Genomic DNA, 22144 nt, shown 5'->3' with positions numbered 1-22144 from the left:
CTACATCTTTTTATTTCTGTTCATTTATTCCTAAACTTAATTGCACGTTTATTTAGAGGAACAGGTGACTGGGGGCAGAAGCCATATTGCAGGTTGTTGAGATGTGAAGGTTAGTTGACTAAGGATATAATGTACTCATCTTCACCCTCACAGCCAAGCCTTTTGAAAGAGCACCCAGAGACAGTGTGAGTACATGGAAAGGATGCTCAGTAAATGGAAGAAAATAGCAGAATTGGTAATGTAGAAATTGTAATGCAGTTCATAGAAGTAGGTGGAATGAGAGAGATGGAAGCTCTTAATGTAGTGCACATTAAAACATCCAACACTGCAGAGAAGGCACAAGCTCCTATTTAGTTCCCCAATCCAACATAAGAAAAGGCATGGCTGGGCACAGTGGCTCATGCCTGTAATCCTAGCACTTTGGGAGGCCAAGATGGGCAGATTGCCTAAGCTCAGGATTTCAAGACCAACCTGGGCAGTATGGTGAAACCCCATCTCTACTAAAATACAAAGAAATCAGCCAGGACTGGTGGTGGGCACCTGTAATCCCAGCTACTCAGGAGGCTGTTGCATGAGAATTGCTTGAACCTGGGAGGCAGAGGTTGCAATGAGCCAAAATGGTGCTACTGCACTCCAGCCTGGGTGACAAAGAGAAACTCTGTCTCAAAAAAAAAAAAAGCGGGGGTCTAAGAGGAGATTGCAACCCACCCTGGGCATGACGAATGGCTGTGCCCTGCCTTGGGGTGAGTTAAAATGAAATCCAGTACATCTCAGGCTTCTGCATTCTGTCCCTACAAGATTTTATTAGCCAGAGGGCTACTCTTCTCCTAATTTTCATAGCTTCCAACTTTTGGTCACTTTTTTTGTGCCTATGCAAAAGGGAACACCATTTCGTAATGCTCATCCAGTCATTGTTTCTGGGAATTGCAATTCTGAAATCAGATGGGAAATATCAAGGATTAGACTGAAGCATTCACCTCTACAAGAGTTCACAGCCTTAGGAAGGGATTGGCTACAGGAATAAGAATCAAAGGAAAGTTCAGAAAGAGGAAGAACACTACCATTCATTGAGCACTAGTGGTTGAGGATTTGCATTAGACACTTGATGTGTGTTACCTCATTCAATCCTCATGAAAATAAGATGTGAGGTAGGGATTGCTCCTCTGTGTTAGAGATGGGCATGCTTGGACTTAGTGTTTAACATCACATAGTAAAAGTACTAGGACAACTTTCACTGAAAGTAATAGAAACGCAACACAGACTAATATAAAGGGGGAATAAGATTGCAGAAAGATTTCGTGGCTTAACTGGTGGTGATTTCAAGGATTAAAGGAGAAGGGACAGAAATCTTGGCCTCAGACTGGAATTTGTGTATTTTCCTATTTCTTTTCTACTTTTATTTGTATTTTCTTTTTGCAGCTTAGGAGGACAGCCAACAACTCCAGTCTTAAATCCTTTTATTCTTTCTGCTATATTTTGCTTCCTCCATGAATAAGAAGTAAGTCAAAAGCATCCCAAAAGCTTTAAGTTCTATTGACTAGTAGGTGTTGCTGGCATTCAAATGCAAGTACTATGGGTCATAATTATTGGCTTTTGATAATATTTAGTTACATCAGAAATCCTGACCAGCTTGATTGGAATACTTATAGAGATGCCCAAGAATGTATATTTCTAAGCATGTTCTTGATTAGCAGTAGCTCCCAATCCTTGCTATTCCAGGACAAAGGCCTGGGGTCCAGATGATATTTGAGATGAGAGTTTGAGAATCTAAGCTTATTCATGATGGACTCATGATAGTGGAGAAGAAAGTAAAAATACTCCATGCAAACCAAAGTTATGTGCCCTTTTTAGGCAGGCTGATATTTTCCAGAGCTTTTTCAAAGTATATATTCCACTCTTCACTGTGCAGAGAGCTCAGAACTTGGCCTCGAGTTCGATGGGGAAATTAGTAGTCTAGTTCTAATACTACCTCTTCAGCCTCTGGCAAGCCTGCCTCTTTTAATAGTAGGGCTTGGGAAAGGACTAAAAATAGAACAAGGAAAGCAAGCCCATGCAGCCAGAGTACAAACAACAGAGGAAATGAGATGAGGAGAGAGAACCTTATCTTACAGGTAAGTCAGACAAGCACAGGTTTTAAAGGGAAGAAATTGATGCCAATGTCCTCAGAGTAAAGTAGAAGAATAAATAGCAGGTGAAGGAGAACAGTTGGTAATTGTTAAATTGTGTGCCATGATGGATCTATTTACAAAACTATTTAAACTAAGGGGTTCTTTTTCCTGTATTGTTGCTAGTAAGTAAATAGAAGGTTGTTGCCTGTCACTTGTTTGAATTTCATTCTTTATTTTGTGTGGCAAATGAAGCCTTTATCTTTCTAGATGATTATCTCTAGAGGGAAAAGAACCTGATGTTCTGTTCTCTTTCACCTCCTCTCTCTCCTTCTTCCCACTGTTTTTGAGGTCTGGGTTGCTAACTGGACTTCATTTCTGAGACACTGACCAGAAAGCAGCCCTTAGGTCTTAGGCCTTCAAGGAGGTAAATCCATTTCCGACTCTCTCTTTTTCCTTTTGGCTTCTGTGTTGAAATAAGTTAAGCCTTGTGTTCTGTTTCTATTTTACCCTCTTCTAGGTTTAGATGCATGACTTTGGACATCTATGTCTTTTGGATGTCAAAATGCTTCCTACAGGAAAGTACCGGACACCCATTCAGTAAAACCCAGCGCACTGTTTGATGCAGCTTTAGCGGCTAGAGGAGGAGGAGTCTCCCTCTACTCACTGACAGAAAAAGAGGAGCGCAAATAAGGAGTTGGTCATAGCACAGAAAGTCAACTGTACCGGGAGAGGCAGTAAATGTTTCTTCCTTTCTGTGGAAGGGATGTTTGCATCTTCTTGAATCCAGGGACAAAGGAAAGTGAGTAAGCAATATGGTTGACCATTTAGTTTTTGATCTGTTCAGGAGGAGGCACATATCTTAATATTATTTTGCCAAAAAAAAAAAAAATAAGCTTATGTCAGTAGAAAAAGAAAGAATCAATTTGTAGAACTGTACCACTGATTTTAAATGAAGAGGAAGGGGGAAATATTTTGAGTGGTTAAGATTGAAACAGTGTGATCTCTCTATCTCAAATTTTCCCTCCATTCTCCCCTCCCTCCCTCGGTCTGCTCCTCTTACAAACATTTACGAATGTGTTACATGACAGATTCTGGGCTAGGTCTGACAGAATACAACACATGAGCGATGAGCTCTGCCCGCCATATCTCCATTGGTTTATTACAAATTTCAGATAGCCATTATAGTGTCTTAGATTTATCATTTTTAAGTCAGGTCAGACTGACATTCCCAAGTAACTGAAAAGCTACTTTGCACTTTACAAGTCCAAGGCTGGACCATGGGCTTATGATTCTCTGTCACCATCTAGAGACAATTCATACATATTGCAGGGCCAGTTCCTGGAAAACTATGTATAAAATCTCCCAGAAGTTATGGCTTTGCAAGTGTTTATCAGCCCTAAAAAAAAAAGACTGGACCCTGTTATCTACAAATGGATGGAACTGCAAGTTGTGATCTTCTAGGTCTAGAACCATGTAAGAAATAAGTGGCGGTTTCTGTATCCAATCATGGAGGGCTTGAATCTGTAGAGAGCACAGATTTACTGGGGTATGGGAGAAGAGCTGTAAAATCAGTGGAGGATAAACCACTTACATTCAATTCAAGAGAAGACCTCTGGTCTCAACAAAATGGGCACTCAAAAAAAAAAAAGTCACAAAGTAGGACTGGGAATCTGTACTGTTTATCCAGGTTCTCACCAGGGGGAATTTTACCCACCAGGAAACGTTCAGAAATCTCACAACATCTTGTTGCATTTTAGGGGCTGCTACTGGCATTTAGTGGAGTAGAGACCAGAGATGCTGCTAAACATCTGATGTTTATAATGCACAGGATGATAGCCCCTACCACAAATGATTACCCAGCCCAAATGTCAATACTGCCGAGGCTGAGAAACTTCACAGTTGAGCACAGAGTGTAGTTAAGGGTTGTTCTCGGAGAATCCAGCCCTGACCATTTTGTGTAACTATTAGCCCTAAAAGAGGAGGACCAGAGAAATATGGAAAATGTTACGTAAATGTATCTTAATGGAGAGACGCAAATCAGGGCCGTGGTTATTTTCAGCTGAGTGTGGACAAGCCCTTTACCCCTCCAGTTTCCTTCGGTTTTCACCTGACGATGGTCACTGATGGTGCGGTCGCTATCAGTCTCCTGCTTTATTCAGTCTGTTGCTTGGTGACGTGACCTCCAGCACTGTTTTAGTGCATGTCTTTGATGTCCAGTTTTCTGCTGACTCACATAAAGCACGGAAGTCACCTGTGTCAGAATCACCCACAAGTGCTTAAAACAAATGCATGCTTGGGCCCTACACCAAATCCATGGCATCATAATTGCAGTGCTTTGTGGCCTGGAAATCTGCATTTTAAGCCAGCATGACAGGTAATTTTGATGCACATTCAAGTTTGACATAGGATGTATAAAATAACAGAAATACACCATCATCCCTTCTTAAAGTCCACTTATAATGTGCTTTGAAAAACATTCACTTTCCCCTCAGGCTTTCCTTTTCATGTAGCACGTAGATTCCTATTTTACAGATTATAAAACAGGGGCCACAGAGCGTCCACACATTGTATAGGGAAACCCAAGTGATTTGTTTAGCCCTGATGTTCTGTGAGGCCTTGCCTCAGGTTCCTTAGGCAGACTTTTCACCTTCTCTGCCTCTACGGCCTGGGTTTACCTCTTTCCAGTTGCATCCAATAAAACCGACTATGTATATTGAGCTCTCACTTAATCTAGGCTCAACGTGGTCCTCATATTAACTACAGCAGTACCCATAGGCCTGAGCAGAGTAATACATCTACCTCCACTGCCACTACCCTGCTCCAAGAGAGACCCTGTCATTGCTTCCCTCCATGCCAGCAACAGCTGCCTAGTTTGTTTTTCTCTCGCCCTGCCTCAGTGCGTCCAGTCCATATGCTCGCTCAGAAATGATTCACATTTTTTTAAATTGGACATGATGTTGCATCCTTCATACACACACACCCACATTCACTTACATCTAATAGTTTCCAATGTGCTTCGCCCCAACTTACAAGGTCCACCTGACTCCACAACTGCTGTGTTTGCTTCTTCCTCTGGCCTGTAACACTTTTCACGTGGCAATCATGGAACTAGCTGGAGATCTTCACTTACGCTGTGACCCCTCTGCTAACATGCATCCCCTCTTCCCTTAAGTGTCAGCTCCTAAGAGATGACACTTAAAGCCAGAGAGAGTAGATCAGTTTTATGAGGGGATAAGATGTGTGTGTGTATATAATATTATATACAGGGCCAGTTCCGGTATGTATAAAAACTAAATATAAAATCACCCCAGAAGTTATGGCTTTGCAAGTGTTTATCAGCCCTAAAAAAAAGACTGGACCCTGACATCTAAAAATGAATGGAACTGCAAGCTGTGATCTTCTAGGTCTAGAACTATGTAAGAAATAAGTCGCAGTTTTTGTATCCAATCATGGAGCACATGAATCTGTAGAGAGCACAGATTTACTGGAGTATGGGAGAAGAGTATATATAATAATCTAATTTAGATGGCGGGGATAAGGTGTGTGTGTGTGTACATCTTATCCCGGCCATCTAAATTAGATTCTGCTGTCATCCAATTTTGGAGCCTATTCTTTTCCTTTAGAGTATTTGTGTTCATTTTGCTTCTATTACTGTTGTCAAGCTATCCAATCAGATTCGTTTCCACTGGCCCGTGGCAATGTATTTTGTTCACCCCTGCAAACAGGGATCAAAGGATCAAATAAATGTCTGGAGTAAATGAACAAGCACCCAGCAAACTGGATGCACATTCCTGGCGATGGCGCGCACTGTTTGTTATAACTGATTTCTGTGGGTTTGGGTATCTGGGACCAAGAGTCGATTTCGAAGAGTGGGAAGTACGGTGACTGTGAGGAGAGAGAGATCCCGGAGAGGAGGGAGGCCCCCGCGTGCCCTAAGTTTTTACGTGCTGCAGACAGCGACAGGCTCATTGTTCTGGTCTTCTGGGCTGACTCAGATTTGCTGACTCTGGGAAGAGAGGCTATCTTGTGCGCATCTGCACCTCCTTTTCCTTAGCTTTATCAAGGAATTAATAATCCCACCTGAAAAAGGATAGGGGCTGAGGTAAATGAGATAAGGCAGAGGATAGCTCCCAGCACTTCGGAGGTGTTGAGGACGCCATCCTGACTCTTTGCCAGAAGAGTTGAAAATGAGAACTCTACACAGGCAGCGAAAGAAGTCGCGCCACTCACCTGAGCCTTTCCTCTTCTGAACTCATCTCCCTGGGCGCTTATATTGCGTTTTCCTAGCCTGACCCTGGGCGCTCCTCTCCATTCTCGGCGGTCGGTCCCTCCTTCCCCCTCACTCCCACCCAGCCTCCCCGCCCCCTTCGCCCCCTCCCTCGGAGCTGGAGCCGGGAATCCCACGCCCTTGCACCAGCCCGGGGGCTCGGACGAGCCCGGGAGCGGCTGGTCGCCAATCACCGCGCAGTGGAGAGGCGGGCGCTCGACTCCGGCGCGCTGGGGGAGCCAGCTGGCGCTGCCTTCCCGGTAGCCTCAGACGCTCGCACCGACAGACAGACGCACAGACAGGCGGGCAGGCACCGACAGAGTCTCCCAGTCGTCTGCGCTTCAGTCCCGGCCCAGGGAGCCCCCCGCACCCCCTGGGGTGCCGCAAACAGCAGCTCAGCAGGCCCGCGCCGGGAGAAGGGAGGGCGCGCAGGAGGCCGGAGGAGGGGAGGTCCCAGCGCGCCCCCGCTGCGATGTGAACGGCGGCGGCTCTCACCTGGAGCCGCACCTGGGGCGCAGAGCTCCGGGGCCGCGGAGAGAATGCGTGCCGCCCGTGCGCTCCTCCCGCCGCGTCCGGCCACCCGCAGCCGCCGCGCCCGCACCTGACCATGGAGTGCGCCCTCCTGCTCGCGTGCGCCCTCCCGGCCGCTGGTTCGGGTCCGCCGAGGGGTCCGGCGGGACTGGGGCGTGTGGCCAAGGCAGGTGCCGCTGAGCAGAGCGCCGAGAGCGGGTGGCAGGGGGCGCCCGACGCCAGCCCCCCGGCGCCCCTCACGCGCCGTATCACCTTTTCTCTTGCAGGCGCTCCAGCTATGCTGCCTCTGCTGTGCGTCGGTCGCCGCGGCCTTAGCCAGTGACAGCAGCAGCGGCGCCAGCGGATTAAATGATGGTTCGTATTTGCCCCCACCCCCACCCCCAAGAAGGGCCTTTCGCAGCACTTTGTCTCTTCTTTCCCCCAAAGAGAGAAAGGATGGAAAAGCGCACCCCCTAACCTGGCAGGTGTGCGCTGTCTTGGAAATGGTTCCTGTTTGGAGAAGGGGGAAGGTGGCAAGGGCTGAACTTATCAAAAGAATCAGTGCCCCAAGCTGCAAGTCACATGAAAGAAAATACTCTCCCTCCTTCACAGGTGGCTTGTTACGCCGGTGGGGGGGGGGGGGGGGGAGGAGAGGGAATCTAACTGCCCTCAAACTCGAAGGGAAGTGGACATTAAGGAATTACTTCCTCCCTTTCCTAACTCTTGGTGGGGTGAAGCTAATTCTTAGTGGAGGATGAAAGAATGTGAGCCGCTTTCCCCTCTCCATCTTTTCTCATTTTTCTCTCCACTCCTATTCCTTTTCTATCTCTATTTTCTTTGCTTTGTGTTTCCCTTGTGTCCTGGATGCCCAGAGGCTACTTTTAGAGAGAGGAAAGCAGGAGACTGGAGATCTCTGAGTCTTTTATCTGTCTTTTCTGACGTTCCCCTGCCACAAACTTCAAGAACATCCCTCACTTCTGTCATTTATTCACTTCCCAGTGGAGCCCAGAGGAAAATCCTTGTTTTGATTGTTTTCCATCAGCTACAGGAGAATAGCTGACTCCTGACTCAGGGTGTCTGGCAACACCTTGCTGTTCAACCTTGATTATTTAGAATTCCATAATTTTTAGTTTTGCCAGATTATTTCCTTTTCTTGTCGGGGGCAAGAGGTCATATTGGGGAGTGGGACAGGATGGAGTCATGGAGAAGGGATTCACCTTTTGTCGAAACAGAGAGGCTGCAGTTTCTAAAACCACCCCTCATTCTCCCATCAGGATCAGATGGCTGGAGGCCACTTCCATCCCAGCCACCACCTTGTAAGTAAGCTGCATAAGCTCACCCGTAATCAGCTCCTGATGTGATCAATTAGAGATCACTCTTTACAGGGGACGCTGACCGCCGTTCTTCCCATCAAGGACTGAATGTAACCAACAGCCTGTTGTTCTCCCCTTGGAAACAAGTTGGTAGCAGGTGTCTGGGGGAAGTGGATGGCTGATTCCATAGAAGGCTGGCTGGATAAGGTTTCTGCAGAACCTTCCAAGTAAGAGCAGGCAGAGTTTCAGATGTTTTTGGACAAGGAAGTAAGAAACAAACTTCCTGCGTATGTCAGGAATCGTTTTCATACTTAAGTTTTAGCTTGACAGAAGGAGGAGGTGGGCTTTCTGTAAGAACTTGCACATAATCAAGAGCCACATCCCTTTAAGGCAATATATCAGATTTTTAAGAGATGAGAAATATTGTATGTCTGGCTCAGATTTTTAAGTTTAAGAGAAGGGAAAACTTCCCCCCATTATTTTAAAATATGTGTGTCAGTTATATAGCATTTTTAGTTAAAGGAGGGGGTCAAGAAGACAAATGGGAGTGATAGAACATAAAGAATATAAAAATGAAAGCCACCCAAGGAATAAGAGTCACAGATGCTTCATAAACAGGAAAATTATTGTCATATTGGGGGGAATAGTTTTCTCAAATGTGAGCCTAATTAGACCATCACTCATTGATTCTTGCTAGCTACTGGACTTCCACTACTCCTTAGTTGTTTTTTACTGGAGGAGGGGAAGGTTGTTGACTGTTTAGGGAAAAGGGAAATTCCTCTTCATTTTCCTCCTCCAGTAACCAGGGACCCAAGTGACTCAAACATACCTCGTCATTATTCAACATCTTTCTAAACACTTTCCAAAGTAGTTTCCCCTTCTGTGCCTCGAAAGTGGAAATGCAGAGTATTTCTTAATGCGCAGAGGGCATATTCCAAATTGTTTTGTGGGATGATGCTTTTCAGTTTCAATGTTTGGTGAAAGAAAACAGTGTGCTGGCTTTGCTTTTCAAATAGCAAATTGCATTCTGGCTCCACCTCTTTGGAACTTGCAGCAATTAGTGCTGCTCTAGGGAGCAATGGTGAAGGTATTTTTAAGCATGCCTTTCCAGGTGTCCCCTGATCTGCCACTCCCCCACCAACATGCCTGAGCAGTTTTACACATCAGACTATATGGGAAGGTTCTGACAGTTTTGAGGCATTTTTGTGCATGTGCTGTAGTTTATGCAATTAAATAGAACCATCCCTGGGAAAGTAAAATGCTAAGGGTGATTGATGCAAATGCTGAAGTTTTCTGATCACACATAAATAATGTTGGAAATAAGAAAATGTTGTTTCTGATTAGTGATGTGAAATATCATCTGAAGCTACCCCACACTGTGCGTTATGACTTGAAATTTAAACTCTGCCTCTGCCAAAATGCTCCCAATTCAGTTTAAGCACAGAGAAATTAACCTCCTTGAAGAAAAACTCCTGATTTTGTAGTTTTTTAATTAATTTTCCAAAAAATTAAATCTTATATATATGAATGGCTCTGTGTCCCATATTTTAAAAGGCCCAGACCGTTAAACATTAAAAGAATGTTCTAAATCCCTGTCCAGACAATGAGAGGTGTGACATTTTCCATGGACATCCATGAAATTCATCAAAATCGTGCATAACGTTTTAGCTCCTATAGAAATGTCTATGGCAGAATTCATTGTGGAGATGGGTCTTCTGCTTCCTGTCCTGCTCTGGATTATATTTGGTCTAGGTGCAAGGCAACAGGAGCAGAGAGATCTTTGAGCTTTGTGTTGTTCTTTGCCAGCTTGCTGGAAAGTGACCATTTGGAACTGTGGGCTCTGGGTGCTGACAGCTCAACTTTTCCCATTGCAGATTACGTCTTTGTCACGCCAGTAGAAGTAGACTCAGGCGGGTCATATATTTCACACGACATTTTGCACAACGGCAGGAAAAAGCGATCAGCGCAGAATGCCAGAAGCTCCCTGCACTACCGATTTTCAGCATTTGGACAGGAACTGCACTTAGAACTTAAGCCCTCGGCAATTTTGAGCAGTCACTTTATTGTCCAGGTACTTGGAAAAGATGGTGCTTCAGAGACTCAGAAACCCGAGGTGCAGCAATGTTTCTATCAGGGATTTATCAGAAATGACAGCTCCTCCTCTGTCGCCGTGTCTACGTGTGCTGGCTTGGTAAGTACCCCCCAGTCTGAGTTGAACTCCCTCCTTCGTGTTTTGTGTGACTTGAATGAACAGATGTCTGCAATATAAGCGCTCTTCCAGCCAACTCCACATATTCACGTTGTCAGCCTTGATACTGCTAATATTCTCAATTGAATTAATCTAATCTGCTCCCAGAAAAAGAAAATATAATAGAACTTTAATTACCATTTAGAACAGTCTTTTGATGTTTAATGGTCTGGGACGTTTCATTCTCCATGTTTGAGATGATCCCCAAGGAAATTAACTTGATGGATGCCATTCGCTTTGTAAAGTCCTGGGAGACCAGGCATTCTATAAATCTAACAAGCTGCATGCATCTACATGGCTTTGAAATGGGAAAACTGTATTTCAATGCGAAATTGCATTCAGTAGCCCTGGTAAGACCTCAACCTTCACTTTACTGAAGGGAGGCCTTTTGTTTCCTTTGAACTAATCTGTTGCTGGTGTCCTGCTCACAGAAGACATCCTTTTAGAATGTGGTGTGGTGTGTTCCTGGGCTGGCAGGATTAAGCGTGGCATCCAGGGATGCAGAACCTTTTAAAAGCATTTGGGACAAGTGTTAGTTCCTCCCTATGTAATCCTCATCTGCTGAGCACCAAGCCAAGAATATCAGTGTAACGACACTTTCCTCAGTATTCAATCAAATATACAAGGTGGTAAATGTTGTTCTGGGTTGATTTCATTCTACGTTGTGAGAGAAGTGTTTTGAACTGACAGAAGAGTTTGTGTGTGTGTTGAGACACAGGGCGATTATGCTCTGACATGGCCGAAGAAGGAAAATGGGAGAAAGCCCAACTGAGGATGTCGTTAGTAATGTACACGGTACATCATGGCACAGAGGTGGCTTGGGTGCGGTAAATGAGGATTCCCATGTTCTTTGTTGAAACTTTCAGTTACTTTTTGACTTTTTTCCCCCTCTGTATTGTGGCACGAAATGTAGCTAAAAGCTTTCATCACAGCCACAATCGTGGTATTTTTTCCTTGGTCTATTTAAAATGATGAACGTGGCTCACCAATAACCTATATATTATAACAGGTTACATGCCTATGTGTGTATGCACACGTGAATGTATCTTGGTTTTTTGTTTTGTTGTGGCAGCTCTCCTGCTCTTTCTTTGGTATCCCCCCCTTTTTTTTCTCTTTCTTCTGCCTATTCCAGTATCCTAAAGGAGGGGTTTAGACAACTCACCATGGTGACTTAAACGATCTCATTCCAGTTTAAAAGCAGTCTGCCCAGATTCTAATTCCCACACCAGCACTTACTCGTAGGACCTCAGACAAATTATTTAACTCTGTATTAAGTAGTTCTAACTATGCCTTAATTTCTTTAAGATGGGAATAACAAGTGTTTACGTCATAGGGCAGTGGGGATTCAGTGACTTTTCACGTGGAAAGTGCTACGGCAGTTCCTGGCAGGGAATAATTGCTGTATAGGTGTTCTCTTTCCAGCAAAACTTACCCTCCTCATGGTTCATGGTTAGCAGTCAGAGGACTCCACTCTGTGAGTGATGGGAAATCTGATCAATTGGTTCATTAATAATCTCATAGTAATAGATTATCAAAATTTTATAGAGGTAGAATCATAAAATTTTTGTGTATGGAGATTTCACAATGTTTTAATCTAATTTTTAGACTTCAGGTTCAGGGGTACAAGTGAAGGTTTGTTACATAGGTGAACTCATGTCACAGGGGTCTGTTGTACAGATTATTTCATCACCCAGGTATTAAGCCCAGTACCCTGTGGTTATTTTCTCTGTTTCTCTCCCTTCTCCCATCCTCCAACCCCAAATAGACCCTAGTGTCTGTTGTTACCTTCTTAAATTCATGAGTCCTCATCATTTAGCCCCCACTCAAAGTGAGAACATGTGGGATTTGGATTTCTGTTCCTGCCTTTCTTTGCTAATGATAATAGACTTCCTCTCCATCCATGTTCCTGCAAAAGACATGACGTCATTCATTTTTATGGCTGCATAGTATTCCATGGTGTATATGTACCACATTTTCTTTATCCAGTCTGTCATTGATGTGCATTTTGGTTGATTCCATGCCTTTGCTATGGTGCATAGTACTGCAGTAAACATTTCCATGCATGTGTCTGTATGGTAGAATGATTTATATTCCTCCAGTACCTAGTAATAAGATTGCTGGGTCGAATGATAGTTCTTTTAGCTCTTTGAATAATTGCCATACTGCTTTCTACAGTGGTTGAACTCATACCTAGTAATGGGGTTGCTGGGTTGAATGGTTCTGCTTTTAGCTCCTTGAAAAATTGCCATACTGCTTTCCACATTGGTTGAACTAATTTAGACTCCCACCAACAGTTTGGGGCTGTTAGGACTGAACATTCTTGTGTATGTGAGTGATGGACTTGTGGACACATTCTGTTGGACGCATGCCTGAGAATAAAGTTGTTGAGTCACAGGGTATGTATAAATTGAGTATTCCTTATCTGAAATGTTTGGGACCAAAGGCATGTTTTTCAATTTGAGGACTTTTGAATATTTGCAGAATATATTCTGGTTGAGCATCTCTAATACAAAAGTCTGAAATGCTCCAATAAGCATTTTCTTGGAGTGTTCTATCAGTACTCAAAAGTTTAAGATGTTGGAGCATTTCAGATTTCAAATTTTTGGATTAGGGCTACTCAACCTGTATATGTTCAGCTTTAGTGAGTACTGACAAGCAGCTTTTCAAAGTGGTTGTACTAATTTAAATTCTGATCACCAGTGTACGAGAGTTCTAGTTGCTCCAAATCTTCCTGAACACTTGATATTGTCTCTTTTTCCATTTTAGCTGTCCTGTTTGTAGGTGTGAAGTAGTACCGCATTATGGGTGCAGTTTGCATTGTTCTGATGGTGAATGAAATTGAATGCATTTTTTTTTCATTTTCTTAAAGACATCGCTCTGCTTCTTTGCCTAATCAGGGGTTCATAACTCCTCTAAAGTTAATGAGCAACTATAGTAATAGATTCAGAATAGTAGATGATTCAAGAGTGCAGGAAAGAAACAAGCCTTTAACAGGCTTGTTGGAGAGACTCATCAAGTTATCATGCCAGGAGAGACAGCCACTCTTCTTCCATAATACAGAGACTGAGAAGAGATGAATGACTGGGAGATGAAACTTCTTCATCTGAAGTTTATATATCAGTATTTCTCTGAGTGAGGCCAGGCCACTGTCCTCAGGATCTTTTTGGATGTGGTAGCAATTTTCTGGTATGCATGCTATGTATATTAGGAAAGTAATGTTACCTTTAAATGATTTGACAAAGTATTAATAGGAATCTACCATTATCTTGACTGCTAGAGAAGCCCCAAAAGAAAGAGAAAAATTGTAAAATGGTTATAGTAAACACATATGTACATACATACATGCAAGCAGACATGCATGTATACATACTCCAGCTAAAATTTTCCTAGCAGAGTATTTGCCTCAATAATTCAGAATTTACCTGTTTGAAATATTTGTAATAATTTTTTTTTTTTTTGAGACAGAGTTTTACTGTTGTTACCCAGACTGGAGTGCAATGGCACGATCTTGGCTCACCGCAACCTCCACCTCCTGGGTTCAGGCAATTCTCCTGCCTCAGCCTCCCGAGTAGCTGGGACTACAGGCATGCACCACCATGCCCAGCTAATTTTTGTATTTTTAGTAGAGACGGGGTTTCACCCTGTTGACCAGGATCGTCTCGATCTCTTGACCTTGTGATCCACCCACCTCGGCCTCCCAAAGTGCTGGGATTACAGGTGTGAGCCACCGCGCCCGGCTGTAATAATTTCTTAAAATGCACCTGCCTCCCCTGCAAACTCACTGGCCTTGCTTTATTCTGTAGTTGAGGTAGTTATTACTTACTTGGAGTAGTTCATGAAACAGGGGCTGCATACTTCCCTGAGTAAATACTGCCTACTGTTAGGTTTAGGGGTTGATTGTTTAAAAATTTTTAATATCTTTATACATGTAACCTACAAAAGGCCACCCCTGTCTTCTATGTATGGTGGCCTTATAATCTGTGAAGGTATTGGGATTTGCAGCCTTTGTCCCAGAATCTCAGAGGTATAGATCAGCCGAATTTAATCATGATCCACCATGTCTCTCAGCCTCCCTCTGACTAGCACAGGGATAAGAAAGTCATTACATCCAGCAAGCCGTGACATTGGAGGGAGACTCTTCATCTTGCTGTTGAACCACAATCTTGAAATGTTTACCTGTATTTCTTAATTTTGTCTTCCAAGAGAACAAACTTGGGTCTTTCTTCCTATGTACTGAGAGTTCTAAGATATTCTGCTGCTCAAAAATATTCGGTCTTAGTGATCCGTTTTGTCAGGACAGTGATTTTCAGAGCTTGATCAACTATGATTAGCTTCACTTGAAGTGCTGAAAATGTGAATTCCTTTGTCTACAACAGAAGCTCGGAGAGGCTGGGCACAGGAAAGTGTATTTTTAATTCTCCAAATGATTCTGATGCATACTAATGCTTGAGAACCTCTTAGTGAAAATGCTTGTATTTTTGGAATTTGTTAGAAAGACACATTGACTCATCATTTTTTATTGTTATTATTTTTTTAGAGACAGGGTCTTACCTTGTCACCCAGGCTTGAGTGCAGTGGTACAATTATAGCTCACTGGAGTCTCAACTTCCCAGGCTTAAGCAATCCTCCCAGCTCAGCCCACCAGGTAGCTGGGACTATAGATACGCACATACCACCCACCACGTCTGGCTAATTTTTGTATTTTTTGTAGAGGTGGAGTTTTGCCATGTTACCTAGGCTGGTCTTGAACTTCTGGGCTCAAGTAGTCTTCCTGCCTTGGCCTCCCAAAATGGTGGGATTACCAGGCATGAGCCACCGCACCTGACCCCATTATTTTTTTATTCAACAACTATTAGCCTCTGTTGTTTCAGCATTGTAGAGAGCATGGGGGATGAAGCTTATCGACAAGATGGATGTTAGAGCCAGATCGTGGAGCTTACAATCTAGGGGAGAGGATGGAGCAATACTTTTAGACCTGGAAATTGCTCTTTTTATTGTGAACCAAGTTGTGACTCAAACCTGGAACAAGGGAGTTTACAGAGTATGGTTTTAGAAAAAGGAGTTGGTCACATAATTGCCAAAATGCCACCTCTCCAAGCTGTACAATGCATATTAGCATATTAACAAGTCAGAAATGTCCTATATTAAAGACATTGTTTAACTCTGTTTAAACCTGGAGTTTCCCTAACTTGTTTGGCCAATGAACACCCCCCCACCCCCCGCCTGCCAAGGAGCATCTCTTCATAATTTGGTGGTGATATGAAAAGCATCAATGCAATGGTTCCAGAAACAGGTATTATAATAATATGTATTAATTTTTAGCTATTAAGAGATGCTCCAGGAATAAAAGTATTTTATGGTCGTACAAGTTAGGGAAAAATTAGAGGTTTAAAGGAAGCTAAACAAGCATCTTTAATATATTTTGTAACTTTCCATACACTAATATGCATTGTGAAGTGCCAAGAGGTAGGATTTCCATACTAATTTGACCATTCCTCTTTTTCTTTTTTTTTTTTTTGAGATGGAGTCTCGCTCTGTTGCCCAAGCTGGAGTGCAGTGGCACAATCTTGGCTCACCGCAACCTCTGTCTCCTGGGTTCGAGTGATTCTCTAGCCTCAGCCTCCCAAGCAGCTGGGATTACAGGCGCCCACCACCTTGCCCGGCTAAATTTTTTTTGTGTTTTTAGAAGAGACGAGGTTTTATCATGTTGGCCAGGCTGGTCTTGAACTCCTGACCTCAGGTAGTCTGCCTGCTTCAGCCTCCCAAAGTGCTGGGATTACAGGTGTGAGCCACTGTGCCCGGCCTGCTCCTCCTCTTTTTGAACAACACTTCCATCAACATCGTGTACCACGGTTCTGCAGTTAGCCGCAAAAGAATAGTTCCCAAGTCTGAGATTATTTGTATTTTACTTTCACCTGACATGTGTTCCGGTTGGGGAAATGCACCCGTTGCTTGAGAAATTCTAAACCAAGCTTTATTCTTCATGTGCAGATTGAATAAAAAGACACAAAAACTGTCTCTCCTACTGCGTTTCTGCCCAGCTCTCTAATACATGGGTGAGTTTACCATTGATGAATAACTCAGTGAAGGCCCAGCTGGCAAGAGTGGTGGACTGCTTTGCTGTTTCTCTTGGATCTTCTGCCTGGTGTCTGGTTACCATCCAGCCTTAGCACTGCATCTGAGGCTCCCAGCGGAGGGTGTACCATGATCAGGGCTGCCATGAGAACCCCTCCAGCCTCCATTCCTGATGCATCATCCAATTTTGTCACATGGTTTCCCTTCGTTTCTCTTTTCTTTGTCCCCAACAATTAAACCGTAAGTGGTGTAAGTGGCATTTCTCCCCCATGGCTGGCTGCCCTAATGTCCCCATTGTATCTTTTTTTAGTGGTGGCCTTTTTTAGACTACGATGGCAGGGACCCATTCTCCAGAGAGCTTGGGTTCTTGCAGAACTTTGGAAGCAATTGGATTTCAATAGGCGGTCGGGACGCTTTGATCTCCCCTTTTCAAAAGTATTTTATGACTCAGAAAGCTCAGTCATTTAGTCGTCTGTTGCTGGTCACTGCCTGCCAAACGGTCTTTACAAAGCTGATTTCCATTCATAAAAGGGCTGAAGTTAAATGACCTTAGTCCATGGCCAGCAGAAAGAAACTAAGCTCTGCTGCTTTGGAGGGCCTTGTTAGCTAGCAGGGGTTTGTTGAATTACATACTCCCCCTTGGAACTTTTCAGTCACTTGAGAGGATCATGTGAAGTTAAGGATTAGACTGGGTGCATTTACATGTTGTGTGAGACAGGCTAACTGAAATCAGTGACGTTTTCTTAGCTTGTTAATTCATCAAGAAAGGGTAAAAAGTTTTTTATTGTTTTGGCCTTTCTCCTCTTTGGACATGATTTGTGAGGAGAATTATTTGCTCATAACAAACTTGTAGCAAAATACCAGATCGAACTCCTTTTTAAAAAGAATAGCCAAGGTTCTTAACAGAGAGCAGGACCCCAAGGTGACAAAGGCCGGTTTGAGGGTCTCACATGGGAAGCTGAAAGGCCAGTCCTTCCTGCCTACGTTGGCTGCCTTTTTGGGTATGACCACTAAGCCATCAGGCTCCCCAGGTTCAGTGTTGGGAGTATTGGGCTTCCTTCTTGTCTCTGGCCCTTGGTTTTCTCATCTGTAAAGTGGGAATGGTAATCCTCTCTTTGTCTCACACGTTTGTGAAGATTTATGAGTGCTTAGCTTGGTCTTCAGTGGAAGCTCAATGCTGCTTTAGTCTTGACTTTGAACTAGGAGAAGGTCTGGGAAGGAAATGGCCATTAAATTCACCCACAACTCACATATAGTCTCTCTCCTTACCAGCTACCATCCCTGTCTTGCCTTAAGGCCCCCCCGCTTTTTTATTTGCCAGGCTGGAGTGCAGTGGCATGATCTCGGCTCACTGCAACCTCTGCCTCCCAGGTTCAAGCAATTCTCCTACCTCAGCCTCCCTAGTAGTGGGGTCTACAGGAGCACGCCACCATGCCCAGCTAATTTTTGTATTTTTAGTAGAGACGGGGTTTCACCACGTTGGCCAGGATGGTCTCAATCTCTTGACCTTGTGATCCACCTGCCTCTTCCCAAAGTTCTGGGATTATAGGGGTGAGCCACCGCGCCCGTCCGCCTTAGGGCATTTTAAAGTGCAACCCTGTCAGAACAGGAAACGGACACTTTGATATTGGCAATTCTCCTTGTGGGAATGTTTGGAGATCTTGTGGGAGGGGAAAGTAACCACTGCTTTATTAACTGAAGACATAAAATGAGAGAAAAAGAATCAAAGAGGAGTATCCACAAACAGATAATGATTTGCATCCATTCATGTGTGATGAAGCGGCATAGTGTCACGTCTTTGGGCTGAGACTCTGAATTTCCATCTCTTGCCTGTATTAGCTACATAACACAGGTAAGACTCTTTACCCTGGCTGTGCTTTATTTCTTCAATGATAAGTTGAGGATCATGATAGTACTTCTCCCATGGGGGTTATGGATGCTTAATTGAAAGAAAAATATTCTATGTGCATAGTTAGAATGATATTACTACTGTATCATTAGTACAGCCAGTGTAATTACCTGGCAGGTAGTAATAATATTGGTTGTGATGAGGATATAGTACTAGTCATCATTATAGCAGGACTTCTTTTATATAGTTCTCAGAATTGACTGCCCACAGTTCTTTCAATCCACAGGCAGAAGAGAGTTTCAGCCTAGATAAAAACATTTATTAAGTTGATATTTATTAAACACTCTGACTGTTAACACTGGAGCCATTGAGAAGAGATTCAGCTAAAACACACAGGTAGGCCTTTAGAATATTTAACTGCCAACTGGCATTCTAAGTAGTTAATGTCTAAGGTGGCAATATTTTTGGTAAGGTACTTCAAAAGGACCTGGGCACTTGAAAATATATGTATATATGTTTAGGTCATTCCTCTGAAAATTCAGCAGGTCCTGGGTGGAGCCTAGGGATTCATGTTTAATAAAGGGAAGAAAAGCTTCACATACGGGGACCTGAGAGTCATTGTCTTCAAGGTGTCTGAACGGGACCTTCAGTGGAAACGGGACTGCCTGAACCTCTCTAGGAGAGTCGTTTTTGCCTTGTGGAATGCATCACACCATTTAAGTGTGACCGTCAGTGCACAAACGGGCATTATCTGGTAGGTCTTCTAAGGAGGGAAGCAGGGTGCCTAGTGTGAATTAAAATGTAGAGATTGTTCTTGTTTGTTTGTTATAAGACTCTCTGTTGCAAGTAGAAAACTCCATCTTAGGCTACGCTAAGCATAAAATGGATTTTTTGGCTCTGGAATCATCTTCCTGATTCATCCTTTCCTTCGTCTATCCTTCTCCCCTTTCTTCTTCCCTTCTCCCTCCTTTTTTCTCTCCTTTCTTCCTTTTCTGCCTCTCCACCTCCCTCCCTTCCTCCTTCTCTTTCACCCTCCTCTCTTCCCTCCCTCCTCCGTTTCTCCTTCCCTCCCCATCTCCCTGCATCTCTTCCTTCCTCTCTTGTACTAAAATTGGCTAGCTTTCAGCAAGGCTAGATCCAAGCTATCCAGTGATGTCACCACTGTTCTTTCTCTCTGCTCTTGTTGCTTCTGGTTGACTTCCTTCTGCATGTGGGGTCACCTGAGATGAAGATTTCAACACCTCCTTGGGTACCTGGTATCTCCTGTGACTTATTCAGCAATAACTCCACAGTTGAACCTTACGTAATATCTGAGAAGAAGTAAGTGGGGCTGTGAGCTTTATTTCTTCTCTCATCTGTCCGTAAGCCTCAGAGGACCACACTAAATTTGCCTTTGTATCCAAACAAGACTAAAGCATATTTTTATTTATGGATTGATCTGCAAATCAATGCACAGAAGCAGGTCTGAAATGATGTATAGCAAGCGGAGGACTCCACAGTTTTCAGCTGGACACTCTTCATGAAACTATAGCTTATCATTTCTGGAAGCTGTGTGTGTGGTTAAAAAATACATTAATTGTATTACCCAAACATCTTTTTTGGTGGGGGAAGAGGGAATATGTAAAAAACAATGTATATTTTGGAGGGTTTTTTTTATTACTACCCATAGATCGATCTTATCCTTTTAATTTCTGCATGCATATTTATTTCCCTCTAATTAATGTTTACTTCCAGGTTTTTTGTAATGTTGCTGAAAATAACATGGAGATATATGACTCTTCTTAGTTGCATGCGATTGTGTATTTTATGAGGAGGGTAGGGAGAGAGAGACCTATTTTGTGAAAAGCTGGCATGTCAAATACATATGGGACATCAGCTATAGCCAGATACGGCTTGCTGATACTGACATCAGCCATGCAGTGTCACCATCATTAATACCTTGGTTGTAAAACATGCAAAGTTACTGAGGACTCATTTCATCCTTGTTTTCCATGAGCCTAGGGCAGTTGCTTAGAGTAGTTATTTCCAGCAGACCCTGTGTGTTGGTGAAATTGCGTGGTTTCCCATCATCAGCAATAAACAGCTGAAGAGAAAGTGGTACTGATTAATTTTTGAAGTCTAAATATAAACAGGCCTGATGGTAGCACTGCACGATAAGGCTTTTGGGACCAAAAACATTTGCCTGGACTTCGTACATGTCTCTGTGAACAAACCCAGGAGTTTCTCTTCAGTCCCATCCAGTTTTTCCCATGAAAGCCCATTCCCACGGTTTTCTATCCAATTACAGGGCAAAATACACTCAAATACCATAATACAAGTCTGGTGAGAGCGTTCTGTCTGGACAGCAAGCTCACCTCTCCTGAAGGGATGCTTTTGATGTATCTAAGGATTTCGTTTTCAGCTGAATTCTTTTCATTGCTTATTCATGCCGCTGAGCTTTGGAATATTTTATCTGCCCTTATTACCACTGCAAGTCAAGGGGGCATGCTCTCAAATATAAATTATATAGTGCACATCACCAATTTACTACAAGTCAGCTATGTGCATACCCTATTTGAGAGACGGCGCTTGAAAGGGATTGAGATAAGCTGGTAAAAGGAGATTATCTTTCTGCTGATTTACTGAGTTCTCCTACAACAGAGTGCTTTTTAGTGTCTATAGGATCACCCTGTGATTTTACAATTCTTCATCTCCTTTTTCTGTTTAACTTTACCTCTTCTAGAAGGTAAATGAAGTGTTACTCAAAATTAGTTTTCTGTGGGTGAATACTGCATGCAGTCTTTGTTCCTGCCTTAATTATTGAGTCTAGGTCTGTTTTATGCTGTGCAGAGACATAATGGAAAGAAAATATTACTACCATGCACTTTCACTCTTTAAATATGGAATGAATATCTCTACATTCTGTCACAGGGTTCTGCTGTCATTGCTTTCCAGGAATATACATTGAAGTACAATGAATTCCGTCCTTGTAAAAAGTCTCTTGTGGCTGTGAAACCACCACTCATGTCTTCTTAATATTATGTATGTAACGGTGTGTATGACTAGCACATAGGTCTAAAACAGTGATTCTTCATGCAAGGAGCTTTAAAAAACACAGATGCTTATGCTCAGGCAGAACAATGAGAGCAGAAGGCCTGAGGATGGGGCCTAACGATCTGTGTTTTTTTCTGGACTCCCCAGGATAGTCGTAATGCACAGTTAAGTTTGAGAAACCATGGGCTTGGTGGATGTTATGGGTTTCAGAGATGCAATCATCTTGGACATGGTGGTGTCATAGTTTAACAGGGCAGGATGGTATGTTCAGATGCTTGTTATGTGACCTTGGAGAAATGTCTTTTTGAAGACACATTATTTTGAAATAATTAGACTTACAAGTTGCGAAATGTATACAGAGAGTTCCCATGTACCCTTCACCCAGCTTTGGGAAATTATCAGATTGTCTGAGAATCTAGTTGTCTTGTCTGTAAAGTGGGGATGGAAAAAAAAAAAAAGGCTTTGAAGGGGTGCTGTGAGACTTGAGATAATGTGTTAAAAATGTAGGAGGTTGACTTTTTTATTTTGGACAGAGTCTCACACTCTCACCCAGGTTGGAGTACAGTGGCGCAATCTGGGGTCACTGCAACCTCCACCTTTTGAGTTTAAGTGATTCTCCTTCCTCAGCCTCCCAAGTAGCTGGGATTACAGGTACCCACCACCACGCCCAGCTAATTTTTTTGTATTTTTATCAGAGATGCGGTTTTACCATGTTGGCCAGGCTAATCTCGAAGTCCTGAC

At 43.3% G+C, this 22144-nt stretch overlaps 1 protein-coding gene across 4 annotated transcripts in view; it reads left to right on the top strand.

Moving 5' to 3' along the window:
• The first annotated feature begins 6889 nt into the window (after nucleotides 1-6889).
• Nucleotides 6890-22144, top strand: part of ADAMTS18 (ADAM metallopeptidase with thrombospondin type 1 motif 18) — a 173104-nt gene continuing 157849 nt past the window's right edge. For 3 of the 4 annotated variants that reach the window (XR_013530523.1, XR_013530522.1, XM_078358380.1), the window contains exons 1-2: nucleotides 7173-7260; nucleotides 10073-10389. Coding sequence is in view for 1 of the 4 variants with exons in the window: in XM_035282470.3 (XP_035138361.2) it covers nucleotides 6983-7072; nucleotides 7173-7260; nucleotides 10073-10389 (495 nt within the window). In the remaining 3 variants the exon portion in view is untranslated. Of the gene's footprint in view, nucleotides 7073-7172; nucleotides 7261-10072; nucleotides 10390-22144 lie in introns of those variants that run through there. The other variant, XM_035282470.3, reaches the window with a different exon arrangement.

The sequence above is a fragment of the Callithrix jacchus genome, chromosome 20 (assembly GCF_049354715.1).
Source record: "Callithrix jacchus isolate 240 chromosome 20, calJac240_pri, whole genome shotgun sequence".
NCBI lineage: Eukaryota > Metazoa > Chordata > Mammalia > Primates > Cebidae > Callithrix > Callithrix jacchus.
Note: the sequence above shows the minus strand (reverse complement) of the source record. Positions and strands in the feature narration are given on the sequence as shown.